Source organism: Canis lupus, chromosome 24, assembly GCF_003254725.2.
Source record: "Canis lupus dingo isolate Sandy chromosome 24, ASM325472v2, whole genome shotgun sequence".
Taxonomy (NCBI): domain Eukaryota; kingdom Metazoa; phylum Chordata; class Mammalia; order Carnivora; family Canidae; genus Canis; species Canis lupus.
In genome coordinates this window covers 22,133,718-22,149,798 of record NC_064266.1, presented here as the reverse complement: position 1 = coordinate 22,149,798, position 16,081 = coordinate 22,133,718, and the positions used below count along the sequence as shown (strand labels likewise).

Below are 16,081 nucleotides of genomic sequence, written 5' to 3'. Positions count from 1 at the left end.
CTATAATGAATAGGAGGGACGGGTGCTTGCCAGACCACACCTAGGGCTTCCCGCAGCTGGGGCCTGCATTCTTCCTTACACTGGTCCCTTTCAGAGCCCAGCAGCTGTCCTGAGCTCTGGTATGTGACAGGAGGAGGGGCCTGAGTCTAGAGACATAGGCAGGCGGCCAAGGAGGGGGAATTACATCTCCCCATGGAGATACCAAATCTCTTTCCTGTAGGGACTTGAGGGCTCAGCCCCCTCTCAAAGAGCAGAGGATCAGCATTAGCTCGATCACTTTTAGATTTGGAGAAACCATCAGCCAGCACCAAAGCCACCATCACTGCCTATGAGAAGCTTCAGATTTCTGGTTTTATTTACCCAATGATAGTGGGGCAGGCCCGGCGGGGCGGGGGGGCGTGATTACAGAGGACCAGGAAGTTTCATGTGTCTAACTGAACACCAAGGAAGGCTCATAAATACTGCAACAAGGCCACAGACCATTTCATCTCCAAATCAACGTAGAGGGAGTGATGGAGCCTGATGGAACCCCAGACAATGAGGAGGCAGTTGGCCTCTGCCCTCTCCACTCTTGACCTCAAATCACATCACTCGAAAAGGAAAAGACTATGAGGCTCTGAAGAAGCTCACTTACAAATCTGAATATATTGACTCCTGCCTTCCAATACTCCTCTTCCCTTACAGTAGCCATGGAAATTCCTCCAGGAAAGTCTCAAACACCTTCCTTTCATTTCCTAGTCCATGGGTTCTTGTCATGTTTGCATATACTTCCTCCCTGGAGGATTCCCTGTGCTATCATTGCCCACACTGTAGCCTGAGCTGGCTTCTGCTCTAATTCTGTTCTTGTGGCAAAGCCCTCCCCACCTACTACAGTGTTACCTCCAATGCATGGTACATGGCTTTCCTGTAAGACACCAGCTTATTGAAGGTTGCCAGGTTAAAGTGCTGGCTGAACAGCCCCAGGGCCACCAGCTTATCTGCAGACACCTAAAAGAGACAGCCATCATCAGCATCCATTTACAGCCGGTGTCTGAACACCTAGTGTCTCTCCCAGGTTTATTCCTGGAGTTCAAGTTCACAGACTAAAAAGATAGGAAGAGTAAGTAGAAAACAGAAATGCCCCACCTGACAAACCTTATACCAGACGTATGGTGAATATGATAGTTCAAATGTGAGAAAATAGGATACTCCAAAAAGATGCAATCAACTACACCCTGTATTTGTGTTATTTTCTAAAAGTACAAATGACCCACATGGTCCCTGGTGTGGGCCCATCTTAAAATTCAGAGTAGACGCCCTGACATGGATGCTTTTGCACAGGTTCTTTCCTCCCTCATGAGTAGGACTGTGATTTAACCTTCTATGAACAGAATTATCTTTTTTAAGCTTTTATTTATTTATTCACAAGAGATACACAGAGAAAGACAGAGACATAGAGGAAGAAGCAGGCTTCCTGGAGGAGCCTGATGCAGAACTTGCTCCCAGGATTCCAGGATCATGATCTGAGCCAAAGACAGACACTCAACACTCCATCACTGAGCCACCCAGGTGCCATTAACAGAATTCATTTAATGAATATGTTTAGAGAATAATGCTTGGCCCAGAGTAATCAACTTTTAGTTATTAGGATTTGTTGGTATGTGCCTTCCATTGGCGCTCAGTACCCATCTCCACAAGTCTCAGGCCCCATGTCCCTTGGCCATATATTAACAAATCAGCCTGCCAGTAGATGAAACTAGTGTTGGAGGGTGCTGATTTAACTCTGAAAAGACATATGATGTCTTCTCAACACTGCATGCTTATTCTAATGCCAACCTGTTTTGCACCTCAAGGGGCTGTTGCCACCGTTTATAAGAAACTGGGGATCAGCATGGTTGTACACTGAAATGTGAGTTCCATTCCCAGCACTAAACTGCTCTAATGCAGTGTTGTAGCCAAACACCAGGACCTTCAATGCAATCCCATCCTCTTACGGTAACAGCCACACACTTCATCAGACCCAGTTCATTTTAGGTCTCACTGGGCCAAAGCAATTAAAAACAATTCATGTTCCTTCATTTCACAGAACTCAGGGCCTACATCCCTGCAGTTAGATGCTGCAGAGAAAGCAAAGGCCCAGGACATTTGTCATCCTACTCCCTCTGCTGGCCAAAAAGAAGAGTATATCCATCTGATTCACCTACCATGCTGACTCCAGGTTCCATTTATCTCACTCACCCTTTGGGAATTTCAGCGTATATACAGCAAATGACACTGAGGAAGCTCAAATCATGGAAAAGAATGAACCTTGATTGAAGGCCAAATCCCACAGATGTACTGGGTAGGCCTATATCCCAAACCATCTTGCTGCTGTTCTTCGTCAAACCTCAGGGCCTGTGGAAGGTTGGACTAGCATTTCAAAAAGAAACCATCACAGGCAAAGTATTGCCTGCATATGTTCTTAGCACAAAAGCTGATATCTCAGAATGTTCCATGGATAGGGTGTCAGAATCAAACCGCCAGATTCATGCCCAACAAACAGAACTCCTACTCCGTACACTCAAGAAAGAAATCAAAATGGTTAATATCAAAAGAAAAGGTTGTAAAACCTGGGTAGCCTAGTTAGTTACTCATCTGACACTGTTTTGGCTCAGGTTATCTCAGGGTCATGAGATTGAGCCCTGTGTCAGGCTTTCTGCACAGAATCTGCGTAGGCTCTCTCTTCCTCTGACCTGTCCCCCCATAAATATATCTTAATAAATAGAAAGGTTAATACAAATAATCAACAGACTTTGAAATCAGTACTCCATTGAATTTTTTTTTTTTTTCATAACTATCACCAAGTGGCCATAGGTCTGCCAGGCATGACCCCCTCCCCACATCTCTCAGAGGCAGATACAATCCTATCTGTCTCCAAGGAGGATCTTTGAGTCTGTTTGACTGTTTTTGTTGTTTTTTGTTTTTTGTTTTTGAGTCCTCATGACTGTTCCTGACTGCTCAGGAATTCCTTCTGGGGACTGCGCCAGAGAAGGAAAATCAACAGAGCACAAGTGGCGACAAGTGGCTTCAGAGAACTTTCCAGCCATTTGTCTCCTATAAGGATAGATTGATATCTGGGCCTGAGACTATGTATCAGTTTAAGCCAGTTAACAAATTTTTGTCCTCTGTAGATAGGATTCAAACAGCCTCAAACATCTAGAGAAAGCAGTCACAGGCTGTTCACCTTAAAGAGTCAAGTGTAAAAGGAAGGGTACAAAACACTGTGGGTCTGTGCGCCACGAGAGCCTGACTTGCCCTGGACTCACCTCAGAGAACTTGCCATCACCAAACCACTGGACCCACCGCATGCCAGACATGGCCTGGCGCTTGGAGGTAGCCTTCCATGACACGACCATGGCAGGCCACCAGGAGAAGCCCTTGATCTTTCCCCATACGAGGTCCCCTATTCCAAACTCCTTCCCATCCTGGAAGAAAAACCACATGAAGGAATCCCAATGAGATGGATGGCCTGAACCAAGCAAGAAAAAAATCCTCCATACCCCAATTCCTCAGGGTTAAACTTGGGGCATTACTTTAACATAATAAAAACCATGAGTAAGGACACCTTGAATATAAGGGATCAGTTTGGTTTTTTGATAGAAATATGGGATTTTATGGGATTTGTAACATTTCACCTGTAACATTTAACTTAGTATCTGAGAGTGAACAATATAAACAAAAAACTCACGGGAAATAAGATCAAATAACATAACGACAATCACCTGGGTACTCCCACCACAAAGCCAAACAGGTCATTCCAAAAAGATTTAAAAGCAAAAAAGAAATTTTGGACATTTGAACACAAAAAGCTTGCCATAATATAGGAGATGCCCATGAAAAAACAAGTTGTTAACATAGAACTACAGTAAGTAGGAAAAGATTTCTAGGTGATACATACTTAACATACATACATACATTATACATACATATGCAAGAAAGCTGGAGTAAAGCAAGCACACCCAATTGGCTAATCATGAACAATACACAATATGGATTATGTAATACAGTGGATTATAGACATAAGTGAAGCAACTCTAGTTCCTAATAAAAATAGCTAGTCTACAACTGTATGTAACATATGATGAACAGAATCTTTTATAATAGTGACCCTTCCCCAAAAGGAGGAATACCCACTTCTTCCTTATTATTTAGCTGTTCCTAGTAGTACCTGATACTCCGCGCTGTCAGCATCTCTACCCTCTGCATCCACCTGCGGGGACTCCAAGCCCTCCTGCTGGCTGTCCTGGGCTAGGCGGGTATAGGGGGTGCTGCTGCTCTGGGGCACCACATCGTCATCTGTGAGGTCAATGGTGAGGTAGGGGCTGCCTGGGGATGGCCACGGTGTGCCTGCCAAGGATACTGTACGCCGCCTCAGGGACTGTGAACAGAAGGACACAGAACGTAAGCCACAGCAAACCAGCTAGGTGACCAGAGACTAGTGGAACCCCCCTAGTTGCTTCCCAGGCAAGCAGAAACAGTAGCGATGTTAAGTTGAATAGAACGGAGACCAGCAAAGATGGTTTTCCAGGAACGAAGAGTATCCCTCAAGTGGTGGGAAAAAGCAACTTTCATCAGAACAGCGGCAGAATTGAGGACAAAGGCAGAATAACGATGAGGGATGCCAAGCTGCTCCAAGCTCAGAGAAGGCCGCTGGTTTCCCTATATGCTTACTGTGTGCCCAGCCTTGCCACAGGAGTGGAGAATTGCAGTAACCACTGGGGTTGCCTCAAGACAGTTCAAAGAAGATACCAGGGAGACAAAACAGTTGAGTAGTTGGTAGTTTCCAGCTCATTCCCGAGGAGCAGGAACCCAGTCAGCAAGGAATTTGCAGATTCCCACCCGAATTCCATCCAGGATCAGGCCAGGAGAGAGGTCATCAGACTTAAGAGAGGCTTACCAGGCACCCAGGAGAGAAAGGAAAGGCAAGATCCTAAAAAGGTGATAAGAGTGAAGATCGGATGGAGGTTATACACCAGCTACTCTTGGTGGCACAGTGAGAGAGAGGTAGATCTTCCACTTAAGAGACTGGGGTTTATCTGGGGAACCAACCCTGGTAGCTGATAACTCCACGGGGGACTCATCCACGTGATTGCGGCCCTGCCGGCCTCGGGTGGCACGTAGGGAGGGCCTGTGCCTCTCCCGGCTGGAGGCACTGGTGTTATTTCGGGTTCGGACCTGGAAGCAAGAGAGGATAAGCACATGGCCTTTGGTGACAAGAGGCATAGGGTTTCAGACCAAGGGCCAAGAGAAGTAGACTTGAGAAATCACCTCCCATCAACAGAAGTGAATGAGGTGGTTAAGCTAGGGAAGAGCTCTGGATCAGCAATGGCCCCCCCGAGAATCTCCCCAAGTAATGGGAGAAAGAGGTAGGGTTTCAGCAGAGCTGCCAACACTCGGCAGCAGATCCCATGCTATCTGTCAGCTGGCACCTGCAGATTGAAGGGAAAACTAAAATCCAAGTTAGCCCAAACCAAACATTTTTCCCCCAAAAGCATTGGGTTGCCTTCTTCTGGAAGGCACTGGATTATCAAGATAGAGGAGAAGCCCTTATGCTCCTTTCTCAAAATGACATGAACTTGGGGGTTGTGCATCTGTATTCAACTCCTGCACACAAGAATTACTGTTTATGGGGCATCTGGGTGGCTCAATCGGTTGAGCGGCTGACTTGGTTTTTCCGCTCAGGTCATGACCTCAGGGTCCTGGGATCAATCCCCAGGTAGGTAAGGCTCCGTGCTCAACTGGGAATTTGCTTCAGGATTCTCTCTCCCTCTGCCCCTCCCCCTATTAGCTTACTAGCACCTAAAATAATTCAATCTTAGGGAAAAATAGATTTTAAAAGACTTCCTGTTTAATCCTGGAATCTTCACTCATCTGTAAAAAGGGCATCATATAATGCTAGGTGAGATTATAAAACTAGACCAGCAATGGTCAAGTGTCTGGCTGCTCATAGACGGGGTGACCACTAGCAAAGACTGCCTTCTCATTTCCTTGCTCTGTTAAGTCACAGAATCTACTTACAGAAAAACCAACTCCCAAAGGTGATTGACAATGGAATCATTCACCTAAAATGATCACTCTTGGGAACTTAAAGACAGGGGTGCCCAAAAAAGAGCTGAAACCCTGCCTTGTGAAAGAAAGCCTTCATAATGGTAGTTCATTAACTTTGATGTCATTTTCCACTTTCAAAATGTTTTGGTAACGTCACTCTCCAAAGTTCCAAGGAGAAAGGATGCTCCAAGAGCTTTTTTCCATGCAAGCCTATGAATGCTTGGAAATGCCCTAGCCCAGGGATGGGGGACTTACTGCTGGGCTTTCAGACCGAGTCCTGGTTTCACGGAAGAGTTTGGGCATCACTGGGGTGTCAGAGCCATCCCCATCTTCCCCTTCACCATCTCCGTCACCCGTCAGATCCTTTACAAATGAAGCAATATGAATGTTAAAAGAATGTCATTAAAAGATCAAGAATGAAGAGTTAAAAAAAAAAGAATGTAGAGTCAATCATATTGAAAAAATCATTCACATTGGCCCAAGTGACCTGAAAATATTTTTTCAACCACCACATTTTGTTCCAAAACAACTTAACAGCAGCTTACCATGAGGACCACAGATTCAAGATATGATTAAAAAATAAAACCCAAGTGGAATCAAAAATTCTACAATATGGTCTGGGTGCAATATGCATTGTCCAGACACCTGTATCCAGGGACGCCTGGGTGGCTCAGTGGTTGAGCAATCAGCCTTAGGCTCAGGGTGTGATCTTCGGGTCCTGGGATTGAGTCCCACATTGGGCTCCCCTCATGGAGCCTGCTTCTCCCTCTGCCTATGTCTCTGTCTCTCTGTGTCTCTCATGAGTAAATAAATTTCAAAAAAAAAAAAAAAAGACTCCTGTATCTATACCACATCAGATGGGTTTGGATATGCACAGCAGGGAGAGCTGGTCAATTTGCCCAATCAAGTGTCTGGAAGAAATCTAAGTAAGGCTCAAGGGAGATGCTTCTTGATATGATGACCAGGAAGAAATTGCATCAATTCTGTGTCAAGTCATGAAGAAACCCTAGTGCATATCCTAGGCCACACAACAAAATCCAAAAAACTGGGGATAAAAACTAGAGCAGTGGTGAGCAGCCTGTGGCCCAGCTGGGGATTGGATTTTTCCCTTGCCAATCTTGTGGCCTTGAGCGAGTCCACGCTTCTATTTAAAACCATAACAGTACTTTCCTTGTAGCACAACAGGGTGATAATGAGAATAGATTAATGCATGCCTTGAACAAGGCCAAGCTCAGAGGGAAATGTTCAGAAAGGAGTTTCCATTCGCATTACTGGTAATGGTCCACCAGAACTCAAATAGCTGTCCTCAACACATGATCTCAAATAGCCACAGCTTTTTCTCTCACCATCTGGGTGCCCACTGCTTGCTCTCCAGCAGAACAGAAGCTATGTGGATGGAGGTTTTCATTTGTCTGTAACTGGTGCCTATCACTGGTTCTTTGAAAAAAGTAACCATGGGCAGCCCCCGTGGCACAGTGGTTCGGTGTCACCTGCAGCCTGGGATGTGATCCTGGAGACCCAGGATCCAGTCCCATGTCGGGCTCCCTGCGTGGAGCCTGCTTCTCCCTCTGCCTGTGTCTCGCCTCTCTCTCACTCTCAGAGAGAGTGTGTGGGTCTCTATGAATAAGTAAATAAAATCTTTAAAAAAATTTTTTTGAAAAAAAATTGAAAAAGCTCTACTCTGATTAATAAGGATACAGTGGGGGATGCCTGGGTGGCTCAGTGGTTAAGCATCTGCCTTCAGTTCTGGGTGTGATCCAGGGATCCAAGGTCGAGTCCCACATCGGGTTCCCTACGAGCCTGCTTCTCCCTCTCCCTGTGTCTGTGTCTTTCTCTCTCTTTCCCCGTCTCTCATGAATAAATAAAATCTTAAAATTAAAAAAAAGGACACAGTGGGCATAAATGATGTAAGGAATAAAAAAAACAAAATCATGGAAACCTTTAAACTGGAAAAAAAAAACTGACCAAGTAGAAACCTTAACACATGCAGGAAAAGATATTGCAAAGATGGTTTAAAATCCCTAAAACGAACCAGGCAAGTATTTTCCATATTGAAAAGAGGCCACCTAACCATGGTACCAAAACCAAACACAAATATATTAGTAATATATTATAAGAAATAAAATCATATACCCATTTTATTCATCAATAGATGCTAAAAGTAAATTAAATTTGAAACATACCACAACCAAGTTGGGCTCATTCTAGGAATAAAAAAGACAGTTTACTACATTAGAAATTCATTAGTATAACTGATCACCCACTGAGAAAAAGAGAATTTCAAAAAATATGCTGGGGGATCCCTGGATGGCCCAGCAGTTGAGCGCCTGCCTTTGGCCCAGAGCGAGATCCTGGAGACCCGGGATTGAGTCCCACATCGGGCTCCCTGCATGGAGCCTGCTTCGACCTCTGCCTGTGTCTCTGCCTCTCTCTATCTCTGTATCTCTCATGAATAAATAGATAAAATCTTAAAATATATATGCTGGGAAGCAATGAGTAAAAAACTTCATAATTTAATAAAATGAATATTTATGATTTGAATGACTTGGCACATAACAGAAAATGCCATCATACATGAATTTTTCAGAGCCCTGTGTGCTTACCATTCAAATTCATCTTTCAAAAAATATTTATTGGGTACTAGTTTAGATGAGCCTCAAGTTCCCCATTTAAAGTTCAAGGGAAAAAATAATAATAATAATAAAGTTCAAGGGAATTTCCCTGGAACCCTGAAAAGGGGGCAGTAGAGCACATACCTGAGTATAACTTAGCAGACTGGAAACCTCCCTCTTGGACAATCGTGAGCTTGATCTGCGGCCTGGAGAAAAAAGAACCAAAGTTAATGTTTTGAGGATGGGGCAGTCTCCAGGCTGGATAGCAGTGTGCCTTCCCTTGCTGACCTGCTGTCCCCTAGAGTCTCCTCGAGGCTGTGGGCTGGGATCTCTCTAAACCCACTGGCATCCTCAGGGGTTAACTCCTAGCCCCTCAGGATCTATGGTCCTGTCAATCTATTCGTAAGGCACAGGGCACAGAGCTAAAAGGCACATCATCAGACAATTCTTTCCAGAATTGTAGCTACCAAACTACAATTAATGAACAATCCAGTGACAGCCATATCAGCCACATTTCAAGTTCTCACATGTGCTATGATAGCAAACAATGCAGAAAACACAACATTTTCGCCCTTGCTGAAAGTTCTATTGGACAGCACAGCTCCAGGGGATTTCAACAACAGGAGGAGACAATACAGGGGTTTCCAAAATAGCTGGGTTAAGAAAAATCTCAGTGGGCAGTTCCCCAGGTGATGTGATCCTGAACTGTCCAGGGGAGAGGAGGGAAAGGGAAGGATGGGAATGGAAACATGACCCCCACCCTCCCCAGTGGAGTATCTTCTTCCCACTTAATCACAAACCCAGCTGCAAGGGAAATGGGGTCCCACCTCAGAAGGGCCAAAGACCCCAGCCTATGCTGCAACCAACCCCATCATGGTGGAGTCTGACTAGGGTCATCACCTTGGGGCTACCTTAAAAGTCCCAGCGGAGGTGCTGTGGGAGGTGCTGTGGGCAGTCGGGGGGCCAGGGCCCATGGACAGGGATGAGAAGGGGGCTGGGCTCTGCCTACATCCATTTCCCTTCCCTGGGAGGTGTGGCGGAGCCTGTCAGAGACCAGACCCCTCTCCCCACAACCTGCCTTGAGCCTGCTGGGAGGCTCAAGTCCCAGCTGCTGTCTGCAGAGTCTGCCCCACCCCTCCTCCCCACTGGCCCGGCCACCTCTGATCTCCGGGGTGCTGATGGCCTCCAGGATGGGGGGTGAGGGTGCATCCTTGGAGTCAGATGACTGGTCGCTGCAGACCCCGTTAGTGATGATGGAGTCTTCCCTCCCGCTGGCGTCCTCCTCTCTGTTGAGCTGTCTGGTGTCTCCCTTCATTGTTTCCTGCAGGAGGGCCAGAATGGGTAGGGTAGCCGGGAAGCAGGGGCATAAGGGGGCGGCACAGCCCAATCCTCCGCCAATAGCTCTATGCCCTCAGGCCCAAAAAGGTCCCTTGACAGATTTTCGGGGGATCCTCCTGCCCCAGGAACGCCCTCCAGGCTGCCCCACAGAGCCCACCCCCCCCCCTCACCAAACTCGGAGGCTCAGGGCTTGGTTCCATGTGGCCAGGCGCCTGAAGACTCAGATACCAGCACCCAGGACAGAGGAGGGGGTTGGGCTGTGGTCTGAGGCTTAGGCTGTTCGGTGCAATTAGCCGGCCACTTCAAACAATGCCATTTAGGACCGCCTGCCCCTGCCTGCCCCTGCCTGCCTCCCGACAGCCTTGGTCCCCTCTGCCCCTGGCCCCCTCTCCCTGTCCAGCCTCCGCAGGGCCTCAGGAAGCCACTGCATTATTTTCCCTCCTGACCCCTTTGTTTGCTCTCTCCCTTCCCTCAATCTCCAGGTCCTCTTCCCACCGCCCCCTCCTCCCCCACAGAACAGCTTCTCTCCTCTCCATGGCAGCGCAAGCCCCGCCCCACCCCAACCTCAGGGGCCCATTGGTCTGTTGGCCTGTCACTCACACCCCTCCTCTCTCACCAGCTGGGGCTCAGAGTCCCAAGTTCCCAAGGAGGGAAAGGATGTAGGAGCACAGGAAAGGGACCAGGGCAAGCTACCAAGGGCATGCTCCCCATCTGCTCCAGCCTCGCCCACCTCTGGGCCTTAGTGTCCCCACTGCTTCCACTACTGCTAACTGCATTATCACCAGGCTAGTCAGCTAAGAACAGCTCAGGTTGGGTGTTCACTGATGGGCTCTTGGGCTGTGGGATTTCGACCTGGCCTGCAACATATGTTGGCTGCAAGAACCTGCACATTTCTCTTCCTTATTCCTCCTAATGTGATCATGGGCTCATTCTACGAAAAGGAAAATTGACACACAGCCTTGAGTCTCCAGGGTCAAAAAATGACATGTAAGAGGCCACGGCAAAAATAGAGCCTAGGTACAAGGAGAGGCCCACCAGACTCCCATTCCTTAGAGTGCCCCAAACTGCTCCAGAACTACGTGGTGCCACACCCTGGTGGTTCTGGACCCTGTCTTGGGAAGACTTTCACAGCAAAGGGTTGCCTATCACCACTGAGCACTCCCAGCCCCTCCACCCCATTCTGGGAATTCACCACTCTGTACCAGATGATCCACACTAGTAGCCTCCCGGGGTACCTTCTAGAAGCCAACTCCCGTGGTGATGTGGCATCATGTCCACCAGGGGGCGATGTGAGGCTCAGTCTAAACTTAAGGTAGCGCCCCCAGGTGGATATGTGAGGTCACCTGGGGTCCCAACTCCATCCTTTCCACCTGTCCATCCCCCAGGCCTGTGAGGGGGACAGCTAAACCTCTGCGACATTCCCCATAAGGTCCAGGGACCAGTACCTTTGCAAATAACCTGGGACCTGGTAAGAGCTACAAAATCTCACACATGGCCATAGGCCTACTCAGTCAAGACCAACATTTGCAAAAGATCCCTGGGGGATTATAATATGCAATCTAAAGCAGCACTGTTCTGGTTCTAAATGCATACTGATCCATAGCATAGTGTGCCATCTATCCCCATATGGCCCAGGTGTGCAGGTTCACACTTGCTGGTCTGTGGGGTCACACACCTCACCAGCTCCAGGGAAAAGAGGAATACCTGACCTAACCGATTTGCTGTTTCTCAGCCCCTCTCACTGCCCAGCCCTGACCCGGAAGAACAGGCTGGCTAACCAATGGCCAGTTTCTGTGAGGACAAGCAGCCACAAAAATCCCAGGATAACTGCTGGAGTGTGATTCAAAGTAATTATTAATTCCCAGTGTCTGGCTTAGGCCAAATAAGTGAACTAAGTAACCTGGGTGACCTAACAGGGTGGGAGACTGGTCACAGGGTAAGAGACACTACATATCCACCACAGAAGCTTGGGAGAGAAAGTTCAGGGCTTCCAGCCAGGAGCTAGTAGTAAACAGGTCAGAGGCTGAAATGATCACATTTCCCACTCATCATGTAGGGCCCAGGATTCGCTCAGATAGCCCTTAACTTTGTCAGTCAGGAGCCCTCCTCCTAGACAGGCCCAAGTGAACAATGATTAACTACCCCAGGCCTTCTCCCAAGGCCTCAGCAGTGCCAACCTGGCCACCCGTCTACCAGCCAGATACGTGAGCAGAGCACCTTCTCAAAGCCAGATGGAAACGCTCGGGAAAATCCCCTAACTCTAGGAACTAGAGGCATGGACACTGGAGGAAGGTTCAGGCAAGGAAATCTAAGCATCCTGGGCTACCTGGGCAGCTAAAAAAACCCCTTCTAATTGCCTAATTCAATTTATGGGATTTCATACACAGCTCATTCTCTGTAGTCTTCATCACCCTGAGTTTGTGTTGACATTAACTTCCCTTGCTGACTTACTGCCACAACACAGACCAGCGTACAGAACCTGAGCCCACTTTAAGATACCCAGTGCAGTTCCTCTCCCCTGGACCAGACCACAATCTACCTTGATCCCACTTTACACACAGTGTGAATAAATAAAGCCAGCCTCCAGACATGGCTGCTGCTGCCAACCCCTCAGCCTGGAAGCCCTCCCCATCCATACCATATACCTCCCCGTCACTAAAAAGCACCTAGTTCAAATCAGGAAGGCTTCTTTCTCTCAAAAACACTTCTGCTCCAAAAAGAAACTGGCCCTCCTCACATAGGTACACAAATCCTCTCACCTAATGATACATTATTTTTCAATGCTTACTACTATATATCCAACAGTCTTCTGTGCCTTACCTGTATTAACTCATTTAATCTTTGTATGTAGCACATATGATCCCTATTTTACATGGACAAACGGAAGTACAAATAGGTTAAGGAACATAATACACACTGGACCAGTATAGCTAATTAAAGTTGTTCAAGTCCAGGAAAAGCAAGAACACACTAACTTAACTACACACAGTTGACAACAGGAGGAAATGAGCTCCTGAAATTGGTGTGTAACAGTAGGAACAAATCACCCTCACCTCGCTTCCCACCAGTGCCTGTGATCATTCCAGCACTGGAAGATAAACTTAGCTGGGTTATCTTCCCTGAAAGAGGTGGCACCTTATTGACGGATTTTTCCAGAGCAGTTGCTTTGCCACTCCACTGTTTTAACTGTTCCTGAGTCCCTCCCATAAGCTAAAGGCAGCACAAACCACTCTTAATCCTCACCCGATCCTGAGGCAGGTCCTCTTATCAATCAGTTTTCAACCCGCTCAGATGAGTTAATTAAGTCACCCAACAAGGTGGCAGTGCCAAGACTCATGCCTAGGCAATCCAGGGCACGTGCCTTAACTGCCATGCCTGAGACGGGCAGCCAGAGAATTCTAGTTAAGAACAATGCATAACCCATCCCAGGGGCTATAGGAACTTTATGGCTCAGGGACATGATCCACCAGCTGAGTGTTTACCTTCACAAGAGGTGATGGTCTAACCTTGTGATGTGAGGTGAACTATGACCCTTTCCCAGAGGCTGGGGTCCAGCATGTGATTTAGGGGCAGGCAGCAGTGTGGGATGGGCTCAGCCACAAGTTTCTCCCTGTGAGGCTTTGCCTCATTAGTGCAGGGTGCCTGTGTCCCAACTGAACCAGGTCAGACGTGTCCAAATGCAATGTGGCAGACAGAAGGATGGGTGGCACCCCCAATTAGACTCAGGGAGGAGGCACAGGAACTTGCCCCCCTCACACCAACCCAGCTATAAAGCTGAGAAGTGATGTCATTCATTTCCTCCAGGCTGGCACCAGCAGCAGAGCTATTTCACAGCTCCTTGTAAATATTAATTGTTAATTAAATGCACAATACAGAAAGGGGATAAAGGACATGATGGAAGTGGGTGGAAGGCACATGGGCATCCCTGACCTTCCCTGAATCCCCCAGGCCTTAGAGATTTGGTACAATACAAAAGGAGATTGAAAGATCTTCCCACCTCCCCTTCTTAATAAAGCCCTTCTTGTGGAAGGGAAATCTAGACTACTGAACCCTCCCCATTTCAACTGCTCAAGTCTTTCTTTTCTTTTATAATGAATTTATTTTTTATTGGTGTTGAATTTATGCTCAAGTCTTTCTTAGCTGTTCTATTGTCCAAAATTTGAAAATAGTTGAGATGGAGTAATTACTATGTATCTCATTCAAAAGAGAGAGAGAGCTTACTCTTAGGATCCCCCATTTTGTATATGAGTAAACTGAAGCTCAGAGGAAGCCGATGGGCAGATCCCTTGTCCAGGCCTGCACAGTAACTAAGTGATGTACATTTAGGCCTAATCCACAAGCCAGATCTTAAAGGCATTTTCAAACTAATATGCTAAGTGCAGTTATAAAAGTGAAGGCTAGGGAGGGACACCTCACCCGGATGAGCAAAGAGAAGGGGTGGTATCCAGATAGTGGAAACAGTAAGTACAAAGGTTAGGGGGCTGGAAAGAGGCTGCCTACCTGGCTGGTGGCAGAGCACCAGGTCCCAGAGTTCAGGGCCTTTTGCCCGATCTTTAGGAATCTTTGCTAAATTCCAGAGACAGCCAGATTCACAGGAAAGCTGGAATGAGAGCCCTCCATGGGCAGCCAGGGTGGCTCAGCGGTTGAGCACCGCCTTCAGCCAGGGCGCGATCCTGGAGACCCCGGATGAGACCCACATCCGGCTCTCCGCATGGAGCCTGCTTCTCCCTCTGCCTGTGTCTCTGCCTCTCTCTGTGAGTCTCTCATGAATAAATAAAATCTTAAAGAAAAAGAAAAAAAGAAAAAGAAAAAGCTCTCCATGTCTTCCTCAAACCCAAGTCATAGCATTTGTGAATTAAGGACCCTACCTCATTCCCTGGGTGGTTGGTGCTAGGGATCCCAAAGTACAGAACAAAACCCTAAAAACCTGGAGCATCCACATTTTCATGTGCCATCTTGCCAGACTTCTCAGTTCTGCCTCACAAAGGGAAGTGATTCAGAAAGTGTGTGGGGGATTGCTCAGTGGCCCTAGGCCATGGCTACCTGCACCACTCTGTCCTTGTTCAGTGAATAACTGGGTTCTGCGATATCGATCAGAATTTTCAAAACAATTGATCCAAGCTGGGATAAGTGCAAGATACTGGCTATAGGAACTTGTTCCATGCACCATTGTTCCTATTAGTAAAATACTAATAAACACCTAGACATTCCTAGTGTATTGAAATTGTACCCTTTATAGATAATTCATAGAAAAAGAAAAGGCTGGGGTGCCCGCCTGCCTCCGTTAGTGGAGCGTGTGACTCTTGATCTCAGGGTTGTGAGTCTGAGACCCACTTTGGGTGTAGACTGCTAAAAAATAAAATCTTAAAAAATAATAAAAGAAAAACCAGGAATTTACAGAAAGATCTGCAAAGGCACGGGAATTTAAACTGAAGTTTAGAGTAAAGCTTTTTGCCCAATAAACAAATGGAAGCAATGAGCCCGCTTCCCCTATAGTTATTTGGGTAACTCTTGGAAGGGTGTGCAAATATGCAGAGGAAGACACTGGTAACTCAGACAATGATGGGTGGGGCAGAACAAGAAGCTGAGGATTCTGGACAACTGGGTGGCTCAGAGGTTGAGCATCTACCTTTGGCTCAGGGCGTGAGGCCAGTATCCAGGATCCAGGATAGAGTCCTGCATCGGGCTCCTTGTGGGAAGACTGCTTCTCCCTCTGCCTGTGTCTCTACCTTTCTGGGTATGTTCCTCTCGTGAATAAATAAAATCTTTAGGGATCCCTGGATGGTGCAGCGGTTTGGCGCCTGCCTTTGGCCCAGGGCGTGATCCTGGAGACCTGGGATCAAGTCCCAGGTCGGGCTCCCGGTGCCTGGAGCCTGCTTCTCCCTCTGCCTGTGTCTCTGTCTCTCTCTCTCTCTATGAATAAATAAATAAAATCTTTTAAAATAAATAAATAAATAGATAGATAGATAGATCGATCGATCGATCGATCAAAAAGAATCTGAGGATTCTAAGAGCTGCCATACTGGGCAGCCCTGGTGGCGCAGCGGGCACACTGGGGTGTGATT

The 16,081-nt window shown here is 47.2% G+C and overlaps 1 protein-coding gene across 12 annotated transcripts in view; it reads right to left on the bottom strand.

Annotated features, from left to right (window-relative positions):
- Positions 1 to 16,081, bottom strand: part of DNMT3B (DNA methyltransferase 3 beta) — a 44,481-nt gene that overhangs the window by 16,761 nt on the left and 11,639 nt on the right. For 4 of the 12 annotated variants that reach the window (XM_049100509.1, XM_049100513.1, XM_035705687.2 and 1 more), the window contains exons 1-8: positions 13,260 to 13,415; positions 9,837 to 9,999; positions 8,823 to 8,884; positions 6,322 to 6,429; positions 5,068 to 5,193; positions 4,187 to 4,396; positions 3,285 to 3,443; positions 880 to 987 (exon numbers count right to left, since the gene is read on the bottom strand). In XM_049100509.1, the coding sequence (XP_048956466.1) occupies positions 880 to 987; positions 3,285 to 3,443; positions 4,187 to 4,396; positions 5,068 to 5,193; positions 6,322 to 6,429; positions 8,823 to 8,884; positions 9,837 to 9,993 (930 nt within the window). In that variant the 5' untranslated portion in view covers positions 9,994 to 9,999; positions 13,260 to 13,415. Of the gene's footprint in view, positions 1 to 879; positions 988 to 3,284; positions 3,444 to 4,186; positions 4,397 to 5,067; positions 5,194 to 6,321; positions 6,430 to 8,822; positions 8,885 to 9,836; positions 10,000 to 13,259; positions 13,416 to 16,081 lie in introns of those variants that run through there. The other 8 variants (XM_049100514.1, XM_049100516.1, XM_049100510.1 and 5 more) reach the window with 4 other exon arrangements.